This window comes from Aegilops tauschii, chromosome 5 (assembly GCF_002575655.3).
Source record: "Aegilops tauschii subsp. strangulata cultivar AL8/78 chromosome 5, Aet v6.0, whole genome shotgun sequence".
Classification (NCBI taxonomy): domain Eukaryota; kingdom Viridiplantae; phylum Streptophyta; class Magnoliopsida; order Poales; family Poaceae; genus Aegilops; species Aegilops tauschii.
The window spans coordinates 430,316,266-430,338,541 of NC_053039.3; the positions used below are offsets into that span (position 1 = coordinate 430,316,266).

A 22,276-nucleotide genomic window follows, 5' to 3' on the forward strand; every position below is an offset into this window, starting at 1 on the left:
AAGCCCGAGACTGAGTGCTTTTATTGCAAGGGAAATGGTCACTGGAAGCGGAACTGCCCCAAATACTTAGCGGACAAGAAGGCCGGCAACACCAAAGGTATATGTGATATACATGTAACTGATGTGTACCTTACCAGTACTCGTAGTAGCTCTTGGGTATTTGATACCGGTGCGGTTGCTCATATTTGTAACTCAAAACAGGAACTACGGAATAAACGGAGACTGGCGAAGGACGAGGTGACGATGCGCGTCGGGAATGGTTCCAAGGTCGATGTGATCGCCGTCGGCACGCTACCTCTGCATCTACCTACGGGATTAGTTTTAAACCTTAATAATTGTTATTTAGTGCCAGCTTTGAGCATGAACATTGTATCTGGATCTCGTTTAATTCGAGATGGCTACTCATTTAAATCCGAGAATAATGGTTGTTCTATTTATTTGAGAGATATGTTTTATGGTCATGCCCCGCTGGTCAATGGTTTATTCTTGATGAATCTCGAACGTGATGTTACACATATTCATAGTGTGAATACCAAAAGATGTAAAGTTGATAACGATAGTCCCACATACTTGTGGCACTGCCGCCTTGGTCACATTGGTGTCAAGCGCATGAAGAAGCTCCATGCAGATGGACTTTTGGAGTCTCTTGATTACGAATCATTTGACACGTGCGAACCATGCCTCATGGGTAAGATGACCAAGACTCCGTTCTCCGGAACAATGGAGCGAGCAACCAACTTATTGGAAATCATACATACCGATGTGTGCGGTCCAATGAGTGTTGAGGCTCGGGGAGGATATCGTTATGTTCTCACTCTCACTGATGACTTAAGTAGATATGGGTATGTCTACCTAATGAAACACAAGTCTGAAACCTTTGAAAGGTTCAAGGAATTTCAGAGTGAGGTTGAGAATCAACGTGACAGGAAAATAAAATTCTTACCATCAGATCGTGGTGGAGAATATTTAAGTCACGAGTTTGGTGCACACTTAAGGAAATGTGGAATAGTTTCACAACTCACGCCGCCTGGAACACCTCAGAGAAACGGTGTGTCCGAACGTCGTAATCGCACTCTATTGGATATGGTGCGATCTATGATGTCTCTTACCGATTTACCACTCTCATTTTGGGGCTATGCTTTAGAGACTGCCGCATTCACTTTAAATAGGGCTCCGTCGAAATCCGTTGAGACGACACCGTATGAATTATGGTTTGGGAAGAAACCTAAGCTGTCGTTTCTGAAAGTTTGGGGATGTGATGCTTATGTCAATAAACTTCAACCTGAAAAGCTCGAACCCAAGTCGGAAAAATGCGTCTTCATAGGATACCCTAAGGAAACTATTGGGTATACCTTCTACCTCAGATCCGAAGGCAAGATCTTCGTTGCCAAGAACGGGTCCTTTCTGGAGAAGGAGTTTCTCTCGAAAGAATTGAGTGGGAGGAAAGTGGAACTTGATGAGGTGATAGTCACCCCTTCCGAACCGGAAAGTAGCGCAGCGCGGGAAGATGTTCCTGTGGTGCCTACACCGACTTGGGAGGAAGTTAACGATGATGATCATGAAGCTTCGGATCAAGTTACTACTGAACTTCGTAGGTCCACAAGGACACGTTCTGCACCAGAGTGGTACGGCAACCCTGTCCTGGAAATCATGTTGTTAGACAACGGTGAACCTTCGAACTATGAAGAAGCGATGGCGGGCCCGGATGCCGACAAATGGCTAGAAGCCATGAAATCCGAGATAGGATCCATGTATGAAAACGAAGTATGGACTTTGACTGACTTGCCCGATGATCGGCGAGCCATAGAAAACAAGTGGATCTTTAAGAAGAAGACAGACGCGGATGGTAATGTGACCATCTATAAGGCTCGACTTGTCGCTAAGGGTTATCGACAAGTTCAAGGGGTTGACTACGATGAGACTTTCTCACCCGTAGCGAAGCTGAAGTCAGTCCGAATCATGTTAGCAATTGCCGCATACTATGATTATGAGATATGGCAGATGGACGTCAAAACGGCATTCCTTAATGGCTTCCTTAAGGAAGAGTTGTATATGATGCAGCCGGAAGGTTTTGTCGATCCTAAGAATGCTAACAAAGTATGCAAGCTCTAGCGCTCAATCTATGGGCTGGTGCAAGCATCTCGGAGTTGGAACATTCGCTTTGATGAGATGATCAAAGCGTTTGGGTTTACACAGACTTATGGAGAAGCCTGTGTTTACAAGAAAGTGAGTGGGAGCTCTATAGCATTTCTCTTATTATATGTGGATGACATACTATTGATGGGAAATGATATAGAATTCTTGGAAAGTATAAAGGCCTATTTGAATAAGTGTTTTTCAATGAAGGACCTTGGAGAAGCTGCTTATATATTAGGCATCAAGATCTATAGAGATAGATCAAGACGCCTCATTGGTCTTTCACAGAGTACATACCTTGACAAGATATTGAAGAAGTTCAATATGGATCAGTCCAAGAAGGGGTTCTTGCCTGTATTGCAAGGTGTGCAATTGAGCACGGCTCAATGCCCGACCACGGCAGAAGATATAGAAAAGATGAGTGTCATCCCCTATGCCTCGGCCATAGGGTCTATTATGTATGCCATGCTGTGTACCAGACCTGATGTAAACCTTGCCGTAAGTTTGGTAGGAAGGTACCAAAGTAATCCCGGCATGGAACACTGGACAGCGGTCAAGAATATCCTGAAGTACCTGAAAAGGACTAAGGATATGTTTCTCGTTTATGGAAGTGACGAAGAGCTCGTCGTAAAGGGTTACGTCGACGCTAGCTTTGACACAGATCTGGATGACTCGAAGTCACAGACTAGATACGTGTATATTTTGAATGGAGGAGCAGTAAGCTGGTGCAGTTGCAAGCAAAGCGTCGTGGCGGGATCTACATGTGAAGCGGAGTACATGGCAGCCTCGGAGGCAGCACAGGAAGCAGTCTGGATGAAGGAGTTCATTACCGACCTAGGGGTGATTCCCAATGCGTCGGGCCCGATGACTCTCTTCTGTGACAACACTGGAGCTATTGCCCTTGCGAAGGAGCCCAGATTTCACAGGAAGACCAGGCATATCAAGCGTCGCTTCAACTCCATTCGTGAAAGTGTTCAAAATGGAGACATAGATATTTGTAAAGTACATACGGACCTGAATGTAGCAGATCCGTTGACTAAACCTCTCCCTAGAGCAAAACATGATCAACACCAGGACGCAATGGGTGTTCGATTCATCACAATGTAACTAGATTATTGACTCTAGTGCAAGTGGGAGACTGTTGGAAATATGCCCTAGAGGCAATAATAAATGGTTATTATTATATTTCTTTGTTCATGATAATTGTCTATTGTTCATGCTATAATTGTATTGTCCGGAAATCGTAATACGTGTGTGAATACATAGACCACAACGTGTCCCTAGTAAGCCTCTAGTTGACTAGCTCGTTGATCAACAGATAGTCATGGTTTCCTGACTATGGACATTGGATGTCGTTGATAACGGGATCACATCATTAGGAGAATGATGTGATGGACGAGACCCAATCCTAAGCATAGCATAAAAGATCGTGTAGTTTCGTTTGCTAGAGCTTTTCCAATGTCAAGTATCTTTTCCTTAGACCATGAGATCGTGCAACTCCCGGATACCGTAGGAGTGCTTTGGGTGTGCCAAACGTCACAACGTAACTGGGTGACTATAAAGGTGCACTACGGGTATCTGCGAAAGTGTCTGTTGGGTTGGCACGGATCGAGACTGGGATTTGTCACTCCGTGTGACGGAGAGGTATCTCTGGGCCCACTCGGTAATGCATCATCATAATGAGCTCAATGTGACTAAGGCGTTAGTCACGGGATCATGCATTGCGGTACGAGTAAAGAGACTTGCCAGTAACGAGATTGAACAAGGTATTGGGATACCGACGATCGAATCTCGGGCAAGTAACATACCGATTGACAAAGGGAATTGTATACGGGATTGATTGAATCCTCGACATCATGGTTCATCCGATGAGATCATCGTGGAACATGTGGGAACCAACATGGGTATCCAGATCCCGCTGTTGGTTATTGACCGGAGAGGCGTCTCGGTCATGACTGCATGTCTCCCGGACCCGTAGGGTCTACACACTTAAGGTTCGGTGACGCTAGGGTTGTAGAGATATGTGTATGCGGAAACCCGAAAGTTGTTCGGAGTCCCGGATGAGATCCCGGACGTCACGAGGAGTTCCGGAATGGTCCGGAGGTGAAGAATTATATATAGGAAGTCAAGTTTCGGCCATCGGGAAAGTTTCGGGGTTACCAGTATTGTACCGGGACCACCGGAAGGGTCCCGGGGGTCCACCGGGTGGGGCCACCTATCCCGGAGGGCCACGTGGGCTGAAGTGGGAAGGGAACCAGCCCCTAGTGGGCTGGGCGCCCCCCCATGGGCCTCCCCCCATGCGCCTAGGGTTAGAAACCCTAGGGTGGGGGGGCTTCCCACTTGCCTTGGGTGGCAAGGCACCCCCTTGGCCGCCGCCCCCCCTAGATGGGGTTTTGGCCGGCGCCCCCCTCCCAGGGGGCCTATATAAAGGGGGGGAGGGAGGACAGCAACACAACAACCTTGGGCGCCTCCCTCCTCCCCTGCTACACCTCTCTCTCTCGTAGAAGCTCGGCGAAGCCCTGCCGGCATCCCGCTACATCCACCACCACGCCGTCGTGCTGCTGGATCTCCATCAACCTCTCCTTCCCCCTTGCTGGATCAAGAAGGAGGAGACGTCGCTGCACCGTACGTGTGTTGAACGCGGAGGTGCCGTCCGTTCGGCACTCGGTCATCGGTGATTTGGATCACGGCGAGTACGACTCCGTCATCCACGTTCATTGGAACGCTTCCGCTCGCGATCTACAAGGGTATGTAGATGCACTCCTTTCCCCTCGTTGTTAGTATACTCCATAGATGCATCTTGGTGAGCGTAGGAAAATTTTAAATTTATGCTACGATTCCCAACAGCAAGATTGTCGAGTACGTGATTTCCATGCCAAATTTGGTGGAGTTTGGACATTCGAGGAGCTCGTGGAAAAAATTCAGACATGTGAGAAAGTTTGAACAAACACACTATTCGTAGCTGATTTTGTCCTTTTTGGCGCGAGCACTTCGGATATCGTTTTGCTCACAAATTTTTGTGCGCAACTAGTGCATTCATGCATTTTGCATGTAAAAAGTTTCAGGTTTTTGAATTTGTTTATTACTACTCTCTTCAATCCAAATTAATTGACACGATCTCTATACAACCACTATACAATGTTGTATAGAAGCTGCGAGAATTAATTCAGATCAGAGGGAGTATTTATTTTGATGTTACTGTTCATCAGGTGTAGATGAGTCCGACTCCTAAATCCTAATTGAATTATCAAACTCCTATGAACTAACACCTAAATCCTAGTAAATCCTAAATTTTGTGTGACATGAATTGACATTTTGTTAGTTACTAGCAAGATACCCGTGCATGGCATGGAACACCAAGATGCATTATTTTACAAAAATATGCTGTGATTGACCCACACGGGACTAATCTCATGTGTAAAAACTAACGACATCTACAAGTTTACATAACTCAGCACGTACACTGCTGATGCAAATCCTCTCCGACATTGACCTACGCAAGCACGTCGATGGCGCCATCCGTGTCCTAACAGCTCAGACTGAGCGAAGTGGGGGAGACGATAACGAGGATAGATAAGGTGAGGAGGAGTGGGGTGTGGTGGTGGTAGGTGGTCGGACCGAGCGGAGGCATGGGGATAGACGACGCCGGCAGCAACCACCATGTCAGATTGTTCCAGAGGCTTTCATTTTTAATTGCTCAACAATGAGGTTGTGGGAGATAAGGATGAACAAGTAACGACCTTATATGCAAATGTGAAGAGATGTGCGGGTATCTTTTTGTAAAATTGCCATAGTATGTTTTCTATCGGTCAGATATAGATTGGACGGACTATATTGCAGGATGGCATACAGACCATCATCACCAACTCAATTTTTTATAAGAGTAGAGAAATTTATGATCAAAATTTAACATCAAATATGAAGGGACTAATAAACCATCAAATATGAAAGGACCAATAAACCACGAGGGAGTATCAAGGATGGCAATCACCCAAAATCTACTGTACAAGGCAACCACCCAAAGACATCTCAATCATGGCAACCACCCACGAATTTTTTGGCACGATCACATCACATGGACAAAAATGGAGTGCTGGACAAGAACACTGCCGTGGCTGCTGTTCAACCTCACAACGCCGCATACCCGCACACAACGCCGCACGATATGTTTCCAGTTCCAGGCAACACATTTTTCCGTTGAATCGGACAACACATTTCCGGCGAAAGGAGGATGTCTCCGTACGCCGTCCTCGTCGCGGTGCTCTTGACCTTCTGCTACGTCGTTTGGAAGGCTCGAGGCAGCAGAAGTGGCAAGCTCCCGCCCTCGCCGCCGTCGCGTCCGCTGCTCGGCCACCTCCACCTCCTTGGCCGCCACCCGCACCGCTCCTTGCGCGAGCTGCACGCTCGGTACGGCACCGATGGCGGCCTCCTGCTGTTGCAGCTCGGGCGCAGGCGGACGCTGGTGGTTTCCACGGCGGCCGCGGCGGCGGGCCTGTACAAGAACCACGACCTCGCCTTCGCCTCCCGCGTGCCCAGCGCGCCGGCCGACAAGCTGACGTACGGCTCCACCAACGTCTCCTTCGCACCCTACGGCGACGCCTGGCGCCGCAGCAAGAAGATGGCCGTCGTCCACCTCCTCTCCCCGCGCCGTGCCGACTCGTTCGCCCCCGTGCGGGCCGCCGAGGCGGCCGCCCTCGTCGCCGGGGTGCGCCGCGCCGCGGAGGCGGGTGAGATTGTGGAGCTGAGGGAGCTCCTGTCCGCCTACAGCAACGCGGTGGTCACCCGCGCGACCACCGGCGCCGCAGGTGCCACGGCCGAGAAGCTAAAAAAGCTTTTGGGTAACTCCGCAGCGATCATGTCGGGGCTCCAGGCGGATGACGTGCTCCCCGACGCGGCGGCGAAGGTGGTTAGGTGGGCGACGGGTCTCGAGAAGAGGCTCGACGCCGAGCTCGAACAGTGGGACAAGTTCCTATCAGAGATAATCGCAGAGCACCTTGAGAAGAAGCCAGACAACGGCGCAGGGGAGGAGAGCTTCCTCGACGTCCTGCTGCGGCTTAGGGAAGAAGGCGCCGCCGGACTCGAGCTCACCAACGATCGCATCAAAAGCCTCATCAAGGTGGTCGTCGAGCGATCACAGAATCCGTTTGGTTTTAATCTCTCAGCAAATTTTAACATCCTTTCTTTGGTGCTCTGCTCTTGCGTGTATGCAGGACATGATAGCCGGCGGGACAGACACAGCATCGGTCACGTTGGAATGGGCCATGGCGGAGCTCGTCGGGAACCCGCGGGCAATAGCCAAGCTGCAGGACGAGATAGATCGAGTCACCGAAGGCAAACCGACCATCGAGGAAGACGACCTGAGCAGGATGGAGTACCTCAGGGCGGTGCTGAAGGAGGTGCTCCGGCTCCACCCGGCGGCACCGCTCCTCATCCCGCACCAGTCGACGACCGCGGCGGTCGTGCAGGGCTACGAGATCCCAGCTGAGACTGCGCTCTTCGTCAACGCGTGGGCGATCGGGAGGGACCCGGCGGCGTGGGGAGCAACGGCGGAGGAGTTCTGGCCGGAGCGATTCCTGGGCGGCGGCAGCGCGCAGGGCGTGGACCTGCGGGGGAACGACTACCAGCTCCTCCCGTTCGGCGCCGGCCGGCGGCTCTGCCCCGGCATCAGCTTCGCGATGCCGGTGCTGGAGATCGCGCTCTGCAGCCTTGTGCGCCACTTCGACTGGAAACTCCCCGCCGAGGCACGTCTAGACATGAACGAGGCGCCGGGACTGATCACGCCGCCGCTGGCTCCGCTGCGCCTTGTCCCCAAGTGCAGGAGGCAGCAGTAGCAGTGCCACCAGGTGAGGTCCACGTGCAAGCTCAGAAGGGCCTGCTTATAAATAAAACTTTGCGGTTTGCGTTTGTGTGAGGCCAGACCCGTTTAGGCGTGTGCCGGACGGCCAGACCACCCCGTCGGCCACCTAGGTCTGTGGTGCATAAAAATATAATGCTATTTATGAAGAAGTTATTAGACATATGTATTTTAACAACTTCATTTCTCCGGATCAAAATTACCGAGGTTATGTTTTGCAAGCTCAGAAGGGCCTGCTTATAAATAAAACTTTGCGGTTTGCGTTTGTGTGAGGCCAGACCCGTTTAGGCGTGTGCCGGACGGCCAGACCATCCCGTCGGCCACCTAGGTCTGTGGTGCATAAAAATATAATGCTATTTATGAAGAAGTTATCAGACATATGTATTTTAACAACTTCATTTCTCCGGATCAAAATTACCGAGGTTATGTTTTGAACAACTTCATTTTTCCGGGTCAAAGTTATCACGGGTGTTTGTTCGTAAATTACGAAGTAAGCGATTGAATATTATCGCGGTATTTGTACGTAGTTATCAGCACCGTTCTGCGTATATTACCATGCTATTTGTACAGAAGTTACCGAGGTATGGTTTTCAACAACTTTTTCCCTGGCATCAAAAAAGTTACTGCGGTGTTTGTACGTGAGTTATCGGCTCCGTTGTGCGCATTTGCCATCCTATTTACAAAGAGTTATCGGTGTTTGTTTTTCAATAACTTTTTCCCCGAGTCAAAACGTTACTGTAGTGTTTGTGCATGAGTTATCAGCTCTTTTTTCCGGGGAGTTATCAGCTTTGTTGTGTGTACATTACCATAATATTTATATATAAGTTACTGGGCTATATTGTTCAACATGTTTCCCCGGGCAAATTTTTTTGTCATGGAGCTTGTATGTGAGTTTTCAGGTTTGCGGTGCGTAAGTACCATGCTATTTACACAGTAATTATCGAGGTATGTCTCAACACTTTTTCCTCTGATCAAAAGTTATCACAGGTGTTTGTTATAGGCCCATGGTGCGTAGATTATAGTGTTATTTACACGGAAGATACCTGAGTCATTTTTCAAATAATTCTTTTTTTTGAGCATCAGTACAGACACAAGCGCTCATATATACGCGCACACACTCACCCCTATGAACGCACACACGTACACCCTACCCCTATGAGCACCTCCGAGAGACTGAGCCGACATATCATCTTGAGATTTACGAAGCCACCCTAGGCGCCTCGTCGTCGACGGGAACGTCTCCTTCCACTGAAAGCGCATCGCCGGAAATCCTGAAATAAATCCAGGAATAATGCGAGCACCAGGATTTGAACCCTGGTGGGTTGGGGATACCACTGTCCACCTAACCATCTCAACCACAGGTTGATTCGCATTTTTCAAATAATTCTTTTTCCCGATCAAAGTACAAGTATCTCCTCCAAAACCACGATATGTTTTTCTCTAAGAAAACAAGGTCTTGTTTTGGCATGCACCACCGCACATGGCCAAAACAATATGGGAGATGAAGTGGCTAATGGATAGGCTATACTAGCCGATATGGTTTTAACAACTTTTTTCTCCGGATCCACGCTATCATGGTATTTGTACAAAAATTATCAGGTCTGCGGTAAGTACATTATCATGCTATTTGCACAGAAGTTATCGGCTATGTTTTTAACAACTTTTTTCCGGACCAAAATTACCATGGTATTTGGACATAAGTTACCAGGTCTGCAGTGCGTAAAATACCATGCTATTTACATATAAGTTATCGGGGTATTTAAAAAAAAATCTTTGGATCGGACATACCACGGTATTTTTACGAAGGTTATCAGGTCTACAATGCGTAATTATCACGCTATATCAATGTTATGTTCCAAAAACCTTTTTGAAAAGGCATTGGCCTACCTCCATCACATGAAGTATAATATTTGACGATGCACTAAAGAAACCCGTGAAAATACAACCCTAGAAATATCCATATATATACAATCGAGAAACAAAATACCTTTGCATACGATGTCTTATGTGTGCATATGATTGTATAATCTCAAGTCTGTTATTCACGTAAGGACTTCATCTAACGGTGATTAGCTAGTGTGGCACATGCATCAGATGCAAAAAATGTTGGATACATGAGCTGGTAGTTGAAAAAAGAGGGTTCAAAAGTGTTGATTTCTTTATATTAGACAACAAAAGCGTTTGGATGAGATCGTTGTATTGCTAAGGCCTTTTATAGGAGAGCTGAGTTCGATACCTGTTAATGATAATTTATTTTTGGATTTACAATGCGGCTCACCATATCAAAGTTGGTGGAAAACGGAAACCCATAATCAATGCCCACCTTCTGTTGCCGAACGCAAATCTCGCGGCAACTTTTCCTTTTTAAAACGCTAACTGTCGGTCCTAGTCACTGGATCGCGATCATACAACTAAAAAGTCGTTCGGATCTGTCACAAAACTCAAACCATTGGGAATTTAACTTTCGCCTTTAGAGATTCCACAGTCAGTTAAGCTTACGCTATGTTTGGATATATTTATTGAAGGCTTACGTATTGAACTGGTTTCGATTATAATTCAGTGAAGACACTATGATGGACATGTATACGAATTCACTTGTTTAGATGCTCATTGGATTGGCTCATGGAATCTCACTGAAGTATCAGTACCAAACCTTCTGTTGCCGAACGCAAATCTCGCGCGGCCGTGACGTCTCAAACGGCAACTTTTCCTTTTTTAAACGCTAACTGCCGGTCCTGGTCACTAGATCGCGATCATACAACTAAAAAGTCGTTCGGATCTGTCACAAAACTCAAACCATTCGGAATTTAACTTTCGCCTTTAGAGATTCCACAATCAGTTAAGCTTACGCTATGTTTGGATGTATTTATTGGAGGCCTATGTATTGAATTGGTTTCAATTACAATTCAATGAAGACACTATGATGGACATGTATACGAATTCACTTGTTTAGATGCTCATTGGATTGGCTCATGGAATCTCAGTGAAGTATCAGTACCAAATCATGTTTGGATGGTAAATTATGGAATTTGTTAGTGCTTTATTCTATATGAATCAAATCAAAATTTGTAAAATGTGGACTATATTTTAGTGATTATATAGCAATGTGTGACTATAATTGAATGATTATATAGCAATGTGTGACTATAATTTAATACAACCTAGAAAACCATATGAAGTTCATAGATTTTTTTGACCATCACACGACCATCTGACAACATACAAGAGTTAAACCTATGGTTAGTAAAGCGATGGCAAAAGATAATTGGAGAAGGTAAGAAGGAGAAGTCAGCACGGACTAGCTGAGCAATGGAGAGATTGTATCTAGCTACTTCTATGGACCCGCGGTCCAAAAAAACTACTCACGGGTGATCATGATGGAAGCAAGGTTGATGTAGATGGCCACAATGATGACTTCCCCTTCCAACAGAGTACCAGAAAATGCCTCCAAATTGGATCACGACAGAACAGGTAGGTGCGGCGGCGGAAAAAGGAATCATGGATCATTATTTTCAGGGTTTTCTACAGTATATAAAGGCAGCAGAAGAAAGAGGTGGTGGAGGCACCATGTAGGGCCGACGTGACATTCCCACGTGGCCACCACTTGTTTGCGTGGGGCCTATAGGGTCCCCCGACTAGCTTCGAGGCTGCCTGGAAGCTTCCCGATGAAAATCTTTTTGAGGAATGTTTTGGGGATTTTTTGGGCTCTGTAAAATCGATTTTTCAAAAAGGTCCAAATACCGCAACTGCCACTTGGCACTGAATTAATAGGTTAGTCCAAAAAATAATAAAAATTGATTCCAAAACTATGCCAAAGTAATATAATTGTAGTATGAAACAAGCAAATATTATAGATAAGTTTAGGACGTATCAACATCTCAAGCTTAATCTCTGCTTGTCCTCGAGTAGGTAGGTGATAAAAAATTAACTTTTGATTGTGAATGCTAGCCTAACATGAACATAATCTATCTAATGTAATCTAAGTGTAACTCAGAAGAATAGCGACACAATGCAATAGTCTATAGTTGAGAGCAACTAAGTAAGATCAAAATGTGCAAATAACTTCACTCTCGCTTTGCATGAATCAATGCTTTCAATCAATGCTACCAATGCGATAAGGTTTAGAAAGACTGTCAAGTGTATCATAGGACATAGTACACAGTCTTCATCGTATAATAACAATCTTATCAGAAACCGGTCATTGATTCAACCAAGTGTATCATTCACATAACCTTTCTGCTTCAACTAGTTAATGCTTATGCAATAATTGAGCGCGAGCTTGATCTTTGCACTTAACGGAAAAAGAGAATGATGATGGATATTTGCGAGAAGTCAAAAATGAAGAAGGTCTTGCATTAATGTAGGTGATCATTAGACAATGGAGAAGCCTTATAATCGATGTTAATGGAAGGAATAGAAATTCTCATGCAACGTATGCACTAGAGTTATAGGTTTATGAAAGCTCTCCTTCTTAATCCAAACAACACTCACATTCTTGGTCCTCAAGCCCGTGGGGCTAGGTGGGAGGAGGAGAAAAAAGCGTATTGACTCCCACAGCTGACCAAAATACTCCATCCCAGCCTCCTCCTCGTCACTGAAGGTTCTCAGCGACCTCCCCCCACCTCATCTCTAAATTTGACCAACCTTCTTCCTGTTCGAGCTCGCTCCTTTGGTTTGGAAAGAGCTAATACATGATCCTTTAAGGTCAGCAATGGCGATGAATCAGAGAATCTCACACATAGCCGAGCTGTCAAATTGATCACATGATCACCAATATGCAATGCCTCACACAACAACTGATGCAAGGAGTAATTGCTCAAAATCCGGTTGCAAACCTAAACCTTTTCTAACAATGGTGATCATGACAACACAAGCTCACCATCCTCAGAACAACCAAACCTATCTTTGCAAAACTTGTGGGCTGGTAAAAATCACACATAGGGAACAGGAGGGAGCGCAAATCGAAAGGACTCAGGTGGCTCGATGTAGTGGGTTTCTCGATCTGAAGCTCCTCCATCTTGCCCTCTGCACCAGATATGGTGAGTCTGTCTCCATCATCGCCTAAAAAACTCTTCCACATCCAACCCCTTGTTTGCTGCCATTTGCAGCCTCTCCTTCGACGTACCACAACCCCAAATCAAATTCACCATCTTCGTGCGAGCCTTCACCAGCGCATACACCTCCGCCTTTGTGCGCTCTCGAGCACTTGTCCTCCCAGACTCTAGCCGCGGAGCGCATGCTGGTTGGCACGAAACTCCCATATTCATCTCCCACACGGGTCTCCGGATCTGTGTCGGTGTCCTATCTTAGCACTACACTGACCCCTCCCCCATGCAAGGTGCAAGGAAAATCCGGGTGAGCGGAGACTTACGGATGACGGAGTACCGACTAAGCTCACCAAAGAGGCTATATGAGTGGCCGGATCCGCCAGAGAGGCTAGGTCGGCGGTGGAGCATTCATGGTTTAGGAGGAGGGGAGAGCACTCTCATTTCCACCTTAGCACGTCATCTTTTGCCGGTCCGCAACTTTTCTGTGAGTGTCGTCATGTGTCTGTGCATGCTATTTGAAGGACATGAGTTGTATTATTTCTATCATTGCTCAATGAAGAGGAGCGTGCGTGTCTCTTTCCGTTTTCTGAACTTATCCCCCGTCTCTCTATCAACTCTCTCCCGGTATTCCTCTCTCTCAGAGATTTCCTCTTAGAACCTCTCCCCGTGCCTCACATGTTCGTGGACAACTATGCGGGAAGCGTCCTCCTCTTCAACGACTTCAGGCCTCCATACATAAAATCATTTTTAGAAAAAATGACTATTAACAAGTTTTTGGTCGTTACACCAGAAAACAGGTTTGAATAGATGGGATTGCTAAAACTAGCTAGATGCGTTTTAGTTTGGTCTCATTCACTTCCGTAACCGTTCGATTAAATTGCAAATAGATTTTTCTTTAGGGGTAAACCACACTTTATTCAATGTTTGGAGTATGGTTTACAGGAATTACAAATGGGTCATGGGGAGATCCCATCCACAAGTGGCGACCCACATCTAAAGAAGAAGAAAACTTCGCTAAATTATGAGAATCAAAGTTCATACTACGTCCTTCAAAAATAAAATTGGAGCTAGTAAAGTCTCTCGCTTGAGCACAAATTTCCTTGGTAATAGCAGTGTGCCTTCCTTCCGATCCATTCTTTATCCCTGCTACAACTCCTTTGCAATCACATGCAATAATGATGTGGTCTAGCGATAGTTCAATGGCTAATGTCAATGCTTCGTGCCAGGCCAGTGCTTCCAACATCGCTGGTTCTTCTATGTTCCTGAATACCATAGCTTAAGAACCCCAAAAAAGTCATGAATGATCACGAGACACCGCTGCAGCTGCCCCGCTCCTTCTATATCTAGCTAGCCCACCATCAACTTGGATCTTGGCCACTCCCATGCCCGGTGCTCTCCAATGACTTGCGCTCTGCTTCGCACCCACTGGTGCAAATTGCACACCAAAGCTACTAGGTTCCAAAATTGTATCTAGCTCTGCTATACAGTTCATCACAAAAGCATGTGTCGCATGCGGACTTTGCAAAACTCCCTCTTGTATAACTTTACGCCGAGCTGCCCAGATCGCATAAAGGGTGACGACCAGCTTCATGAGACTAGCATGCGGTAGATCATCCATAAGTGAAAATAACCATGACTTAGCATTTGGTTCCCCCGAAGTTTGGACGTACTCGGTCACATCCTCATCTACCTATGCTCACACGCACCGTGTTGTTGAGCAATCCAACAGTGAATGACGCCAAGAGCCTGGCATCCCACATAACTGACACTTATCCTCCTCAACATGTTCCTATTGTTTCTAAGATCCTTTGCAGGGATTGAGTGTTTGGCAAGCCTCCAAAGAAAATTATGGATCTTACCCGGCACCTTAATCGACCACAAAGAGCTCCAACTATTCGCATGTGCTTCATAATCCGAACTTGCCGCATTACCATCTAGCCAATCTTCTCTCCTTCTCTTTGTGTCAACTAACATGCGATAAGCTGATCTCACTGTGAACATACCATTCTTCTCAAAATTCCACGCCCAGAAATCGTCCATCAGTTGAGTGCAAATAAGGATACTCAGGATCATACTCTTGTCCGCCGCTAGGAAGGTTTGGTCAATGATCTCCCTCCTCGAAGTAGCACTTGTACTATCTATGAGTTCACTTACCATCCGGGGGGTGGGGGTTAGCAGACAGACAAGTAGTAGGTCTCATTGTTGCATTCCGTGGTAACCAGTTATCAACCCAGATTTTTGTTGTTTTTCCATCACCTATTCTCCATATCAATCCTTGGCACATGACATCCCTCCCTTCCATGATAGCACGCCACACCTGCGAGGGTCGGCTGGCTAGCTCAGCTGAAAGTATCGTTTCGCTCGGGTAGTATATCGCCTTAAGCATACGCGCACACAAAAAGCTCGGATGTTGTAGTAACCTCCATGACTGCGGCGCAAGAAGGGTAGATTCGTGCTTCTTGCTGGTGTCTAGCGATGGACTGTTCGAGCAACATTGGCATGTCACGTTCCTTTTTTTGCGTGATTGTTGGGTTTATGAGTTGTTGTATGAAAACCTTCCTCGCCTCCTGACTATAGAGGTGGTTTGAGAGGTAATCATCAGTGAACTGCTTTGGAAAGGCCTGAAAACAAGGATGTGCATAAATATCTTGTCTATATTTCAAATGGGGCAAAGGAATAAAAAAGGCAAGGTATAATAGTTAGTACCATCTTGTAGTGAACTGATGTCTTCTTCATTATGCAGACAAAGATCTTCTTGTTTTTTGTCGCTAATTTCTTTATCCTAACCATCTTTCCGAGTTTCTTGACTTGATTGATATTCATGGATAACTCATTTCCCCATATGCAAAAAGGCTCGAACAGTGGGTCAAAACCTGTGACAGCAGGACCTACATGTGCAAGACCAAATTGTTAAAAACCTAAATATTAGAATGGTTCCTGTAATTGCACAATAATGTGCTATTAGACAACAGACCATGCACGTGCAGTTAACTAAACACCACAACAAATGAACTAAATGTTAACTGAGCACCACATTGCACAATATAACATACTCCTAATAGAAGATCAGACAGTTAACCAAACCAAGCATGCTTAACAACTTGGAAATATAGCAATTGTATTTGTTTCTCATGTATTTAGTACAACTAAATTTGATTTATTTCTCACATGGTATACAATAACAGAATGCAGCCACAAGAATTGAACATCGCAATGCAGAATTGAACCATGCAGTTAAGTAAACACCACAACAAATGAACCAAGTGTTAACTGAGCACCACATTGCACAATATAACATACTCCTAATAGAAGATCAGACAGTTAACCAAACCAAGCATGCTTAACAACTTGGAAATATAGCAATTGTATTTGTTTCTCATGTATTTAGTACAGCCAAATTCGATTTATTTCTCACATGGTATACAATAACAGAATGCAGCCACAAGAATTGAACATCGCAGTGCAGAATTGAACCATGCAGTTAAGTAAACACCACAACAAATGAACAAAATATTATCTGAGCACCACATTGCACAATATAACATACTCCTAATAGAAGATCAGACAGTTAACCAAACCAAGCATGCTTAACAACTTGGAAATATAGCAATTGTATTTGTTTCTCATGTATTTAGTACAACCAAATTCGATTTATTTCTCACATGGTATACAAAAACACAATGCAGCCACAACAATTGAACATCGCATTGGAGAATTGAACCAAACAGTTAACTAAACACCACAACAAATGAACCAAACATTAACTGAGCACCACATTGCACAATATAACATACCCCTAATAGAAGATCAGACGGTTAAACAAACCAAGCATGCTTAATAACTTGGAAATATAGCAATTGTATTTCTTTCTCATGTATTTAGTACAGCCAAATTCGATTTATTTCTCACATGATATACAATAACAGAATGCACCCACAATAATTGAACATCGCATTGCAGAATTGAACCAAACAGTTAACTAAACACCACAATAAATGAACCAAATGTTAACTGAGTACCACATTGCACAATATAACATACTCCTAATAGAAGATCGGACAGTTAACCAAACCAAGCATGCTTGACAACTTGGAAAATTGCACCCTGAAAAATTGAACATCACATTTGCAGAATTGAACCAAACAGTTAACTGAACACCACATTGCACGACATATAGAACATATACTCTAGAGGAGAAGATTGCATGGTAAAAGTAGATAGCACAATTCACTAGAATTTGTTAAGGAAGGGTAGTAGCTAGCAAACTGAACATGGGTCCTTATAGTGAGCTAATAAGACAAGCTACTCCTCATTGTCGGAGATATCGATGACGATTGGCTCCTTGGACATGGAAGAGGGCGAGGCCTCCGCTTCGTGGGTGCCCTCGTCATAGTGGTGAGTTGCCTGAGCCGCTCCGGGCACCAACCTGCTGGCTCTCGAGATGAGGTAAGCACGTGCACGCTGAGAAAACACCTCGTAGTCTTTGTCGAAGGCACCGACGGTGGCCTCGAGAAAATGCCACGAACTGTCATTTAAAGCAGCCAACCGCGTCGCGGCGTCGGCGTGCGAGGCATCAACGGTGACCTCGACGGCGAGGTGCTCCTCCAAGATTTGGGGGTCGGCACGAAAGGCAGCCATCGCGACCTCATCCGCGCGTGCGGCCGCGATTTGCTTCTCCGCTACCAAATGCTCCTTGAGATCCTGGCTATACTTCATGCACCATGGCTTAGGGCGGCGCTTATTTGGTCGAGGGGTCGGTGATTTGGGTGGAAGGTGTCGCGCTCGCGCCGGCGGTCGGGGCATGTGGGATGTGGAAGGAGGAGGAGGATGAGGGTCGGGTGTGGATTACCTGCCTGGATAGGCGAGACCGAGCAGCGTGAAGGAGGGTTGCCGGCGAGGAGGTGGCGATGCAAGCAAGGAGTGAAGGTTTCAACTTGGAAAGGAAGGCGGAAACAGGGGAAATGTGGCTTTTGGTAAAGGGGAGGGGGCGGGGAGATAGATATTTCCGCGGAAGCCAAAAATTTGGAATCGCTTCAGGGAAAAAAACTGGCTTGCAAAGTGTCATCAGACACAATCCCTTATTCAGAGTGGGCTGTGGACTGTAGCCGTCGCACCTTCTCGCATAAGCCGTATGCGTACTATAATCCGACGGTGCTCCAAGATAATTTGTGTTGCATCTCACACGGTTGGTGACAATAAACTGTGTGGGATCTACTTGATTTTCGTCTTGATTTGTATTATATAATGGGGTCACAGCGGCAATGGACGGTGTTTGAATTGCTAAACCTTTTATCTGCAGTGAACATGCAACTAAATGTGTGTTGTAAAAAAATTGGAATTATTCAGGGTTCGTTTGGAAATTTTATACATTAAATTGGTTTTCTATCCATTTCAGGTGCACAATTCAAAATTAAAGCACATGCACATGGTCTGGTGCACCAACATGGGTTGTAAAATCATATATGTGTCCATGGGTTTATGCTTATGTCCCATGCAAGAAATGGGGATGAATTTCGAACACCACGGCACGGTGGCTCACCGGCAAATGTTGAGGTACTTGCTTTTGTAATTCTAGTAAATCCAAAACCCGTCTGAAATTCATGAACCTTGGCATGCTATCATGGAATGGCATCAACATGCGGGGGTAAAAAATATTGTACCATTTGGGGCAGGTTGTGGTATAACATTCTCACAAACCAGAGCTTCTCACAAGAAAGCCTCATGGTTCTGTTAGGGAAACGTGTCACCTTTGTGGACAAAGCGATATTCGCCGCCTCTTCTTCATTTCAATTTTCCCCTGTTGTCAACATAGAACAATAGGAGTGTCGTGTTAAATTTTGGATTTTTTCGGGGGTTGTTTGGACATTTTTATACATTAATTGAGTTTTCTAGGCATTTATGTGCATAATTCAAAATTGAACTACATGCACGTGCTCCGTCCATAAAAACGGGTTCCAAAATCAAATGTTTGTCCTTGGTTGCAAGATTATGTCACATGCAAGAAATGAGAACGAATGTCAAACACCTTGACACTGTCGCTCGGCTGCTAACATTGAGATACATGGTTTTAAAATTCTAGTAAATCGAAAACTCGTCTGAAATTCATGAAACTTGACATGATATGATGGAACGGCAGCGACATGCTATGGTAAAAATATCATCCCGTTTGGGGTAGGTGTGGGTATAAGCTTCTTGCAAACCAGAGCTTCTCTCACAACAAGCCTGATGGTTTCGGTAGGGTACGTGCCACCTTGGGGGACGAAACGATATCTCTTGCCTCTTATTGCTTTCAAAAAATTTCTCGTGTCAACATAGAACAACAGGAGTGTCGTGTTAAATTTTGGATTTTTTCGGGGATCGTTTGGACATTTTTATACGTTTATTAAGTGTTCTAGGCATTTATGTGCATAATTCAAAATTAAACGACATGCACGTGCTCAGTCCATAAAAACAGGTTGCAAAATCAAATGTTTGTCTTTGGTTGCATGCTTAGGTCCCATGCAAGAAATGGGAACGAATGTCAAACACCCTGCCACGGTCACTCAGCCGCAAACATTGAGATACCTGGTTTTTAAATTGTAGTAAATCCAAAGCTCGTCTGAAATTCATGAAACTTGGCATGCTATCATGGAGCGGCATCAACAAGCCGTGATAGTTTTTTTGTCCCATTTGGGGCAGGTTTGGGGATATGCTTCTCACAAACCAGAGCTTCTCCCAACAAGCCTGATGGTTTCGGTAGGGAACGTCCCACCTTTGGGGACGAAACGATATCCATTGCCTCTTATTGCTTTCAAAAAATTTCCCGTGTCAACATAGAACAACAGGAGTGATGTGTCAATTTTTGGGATTTTTCGGGGTTCGTTAGGACATTTTTATGCATTAATTGAGTTTTCAATGCATTTATGTGCATAATTCAAATTTGAACTACATGCACATGCTCTAATGCATATAAATTGGTTGAAAATTCAAATCTGTGTCCTTGGTTGCATGCTTATGTCCCATGCAAGAAATGGGAACGAATGTCAAACACCCTGCCACGGTCACTCGGCCGCAAACATTGAGATACCTGGTTTTAAATTCTAGTAAATCCAAAGTTCGTCTAAAATTCATGAAACTTGGCATGCTATCATGGAGCGGCATCAACATGTCGTGGTAAATTTTTTGTCCCATTTGGGGCAGGTTTGGGGATATGCTTCTCACAAATCGGAGCTTCCCACAACAAGCCTGATGGTTTCGGTAGGGAACGTTCCACCTTTGGGGACGAAACGATATCCATTGCCTCTTATTGCTTTCAAAAACTTTCTCGTGTCAACATAGAACAACAGGAGTGTTGTGTCAATTTTTTGGATTTTTCAGGGTTCGTTTGGACATTTTTATGCATTAATTGAGTTTTCAATGCATTTATGTGCATAATTCAAATTTGAACTACATGCACATGCTCTAATGCATATAAATTGGTCAAAAATTCAAATCAGTGTCCTTGGTTGCATGCTTAGGTCAGATGCAAGAAATGGGAATGAATGTCAAACACCCTGCCACGGTCACTCGGCCGCAAACATTGAGATACCTGGTTTTTAAATTCTAGTAAATCCAAAGCTCGTCTGAAATTCATGAAGCTTGGCATGCTATCATGGAGCGGCATCAACATGTCGTGGTAAATTTTTGTCCCATTTGGGGCAGGTTTGCGGATATGCTTCTCACAACAAGCCTGATGGTTTCGGTAGGGAACGTCCCACCTTTGGGGACGAAATGCTATCCATTGCCTCTTATTGCTTTCAAAATTTTTCTCATGTCAACATAGAACAACAGGAGTGTTGTGTTAATTTTTGGGATTTTTCAGGGTTCGTTTGGACATTTTTATGCATTAATTGAGTTTTCAATGCATTTATGTGCATAATTCAAATTTAAACTACATGCACATGCTGTAATGCATATAAATTGGTTGAAAAATCAAATATGTATCCTTGGGTGCATGCTTAGATCGCATGCAAGAAATGGGAATGAATTTCAAACACCAGGGCACCGTTGATTGCCGGCAAAATGTTGAGACACTTTGTTTTTAAATTCTAGTAAATCCAAAATTCGTCTGAAATTCATGAAACTTGGCATGCTATCATGGAATGGCACCCGACATGCTGTGGTATTTTTTGTGTCCATTTTGAGAGAAGGCGCACTCGAATAACAGCCAACAAAGGCATTTTGAAAAAATAGCTGCCACTTTAATATCTCAAACGTTTGTATAATTCAAATCGTGTGCGTTCTGTTTACCATTCACGTGACGCCACGTGTCTTCGTTTTAATGGCTATAGGAGGTGCCGTGCGGACAGCTGCTTGACCTTGACTGAACGAGAGGCGTGCGAGTGGAGTCCGGTGCGCAGGCTGACCGAGAGGCGTGCCAGCTGTTCTCCAATACGCAGGCTCATCGGGAAGCATGCGAGCTGTACGCTGCGTGGGCTCATTGGGAAGCGAGCCCTTTGACTTCCATGGCCGCCCGCCTTCCTCTCCATTAATGACGCCCGAGCCGCTGTTTAATATGGGCGGCCTTACTGATCGCCTCCCATTCCCCTCCCTCCCGCAGACCTCCACCAACGTCATGGCTCAGAATGATCATCTGCCACTAGTCTTCAAGTTTGGTGAAGTTGACTCCGAGCCGGAGGAGATAGAAAATAAGGAGGAATGGGGCCTCATGGACATGGCCCAGAACAAGCTGGCCGCGGCGGTTGCTGCCCCCGCTCCCGTCCCAGCTCCCATCCCCGCGCCCGCGCCAGTGCCAGCGACCATCCCCGTAGCATTGACGGGCTGGTCGCCGAGCACTATCGCAGAGCTGGAAGCCGCGGGCGTCAGCGAGGTCTCCGTGGACCCGCGCGAGCTCGTGTACATGCCAGCGCCCGTGCCCGTGCGCGCCCCTCCACCCACCGTGGCGCCGGCCCCCGTGCGTTTGGCTGCACCCGCCGCACTCGTGCCCCTGCCGTGCGCGCCCCTCCACCCACCGCGGCGCCGGTTTTCGTGCGTTTGGCTGCACCCGCCGCACCCGTGCCCGCGCCCCCTCAGCGGCATGGGACGCTGCCGTCGACCGCTACCTCTCAGCGGCACCAGTTGACGTCCTCCCGCGCCCCGCCCGTCGATTTCGTGACGACATGATGTTTCATTTACAAGTGAAGAACATTATGTGCTGTCATGAAGACTTCAACAACGACGTCCCGGAGGACGACAACGACAGCGCGGCATGCCGCCTCCG

The 22,276-nt window shown here is 45.9% G+C and overlaps 1 protein-coding gene across 1 annotated transcript; it reads left to right on the plus strand.

Moving 5' to 3' along the window:
• Window positions 1–6,184: 6,184 nt before the first annotated feature.
• LOC109733628 (cytochrome P450 71A1) lies at window positions 6,185–8,208 on the plus strand. The gene is made up of 2 exons (XM_020292854.4): window positions 6,185–7,252; window positions 7,347–8,208. Exons 1-2 carry the CDS (start codon window positions 6,368–6,370, stop codon window positions 7,965–7,967), a joined length of 1,506 nt encoding a protein of 501 aa, XP_020148443.1. The 5' UTR covers window positions 6,185–6,367; the 3' UTR covers window positions 7,968–8,208.
• Window positions 8,209–22,276: the final 14,068 nt, after the last annotated feature.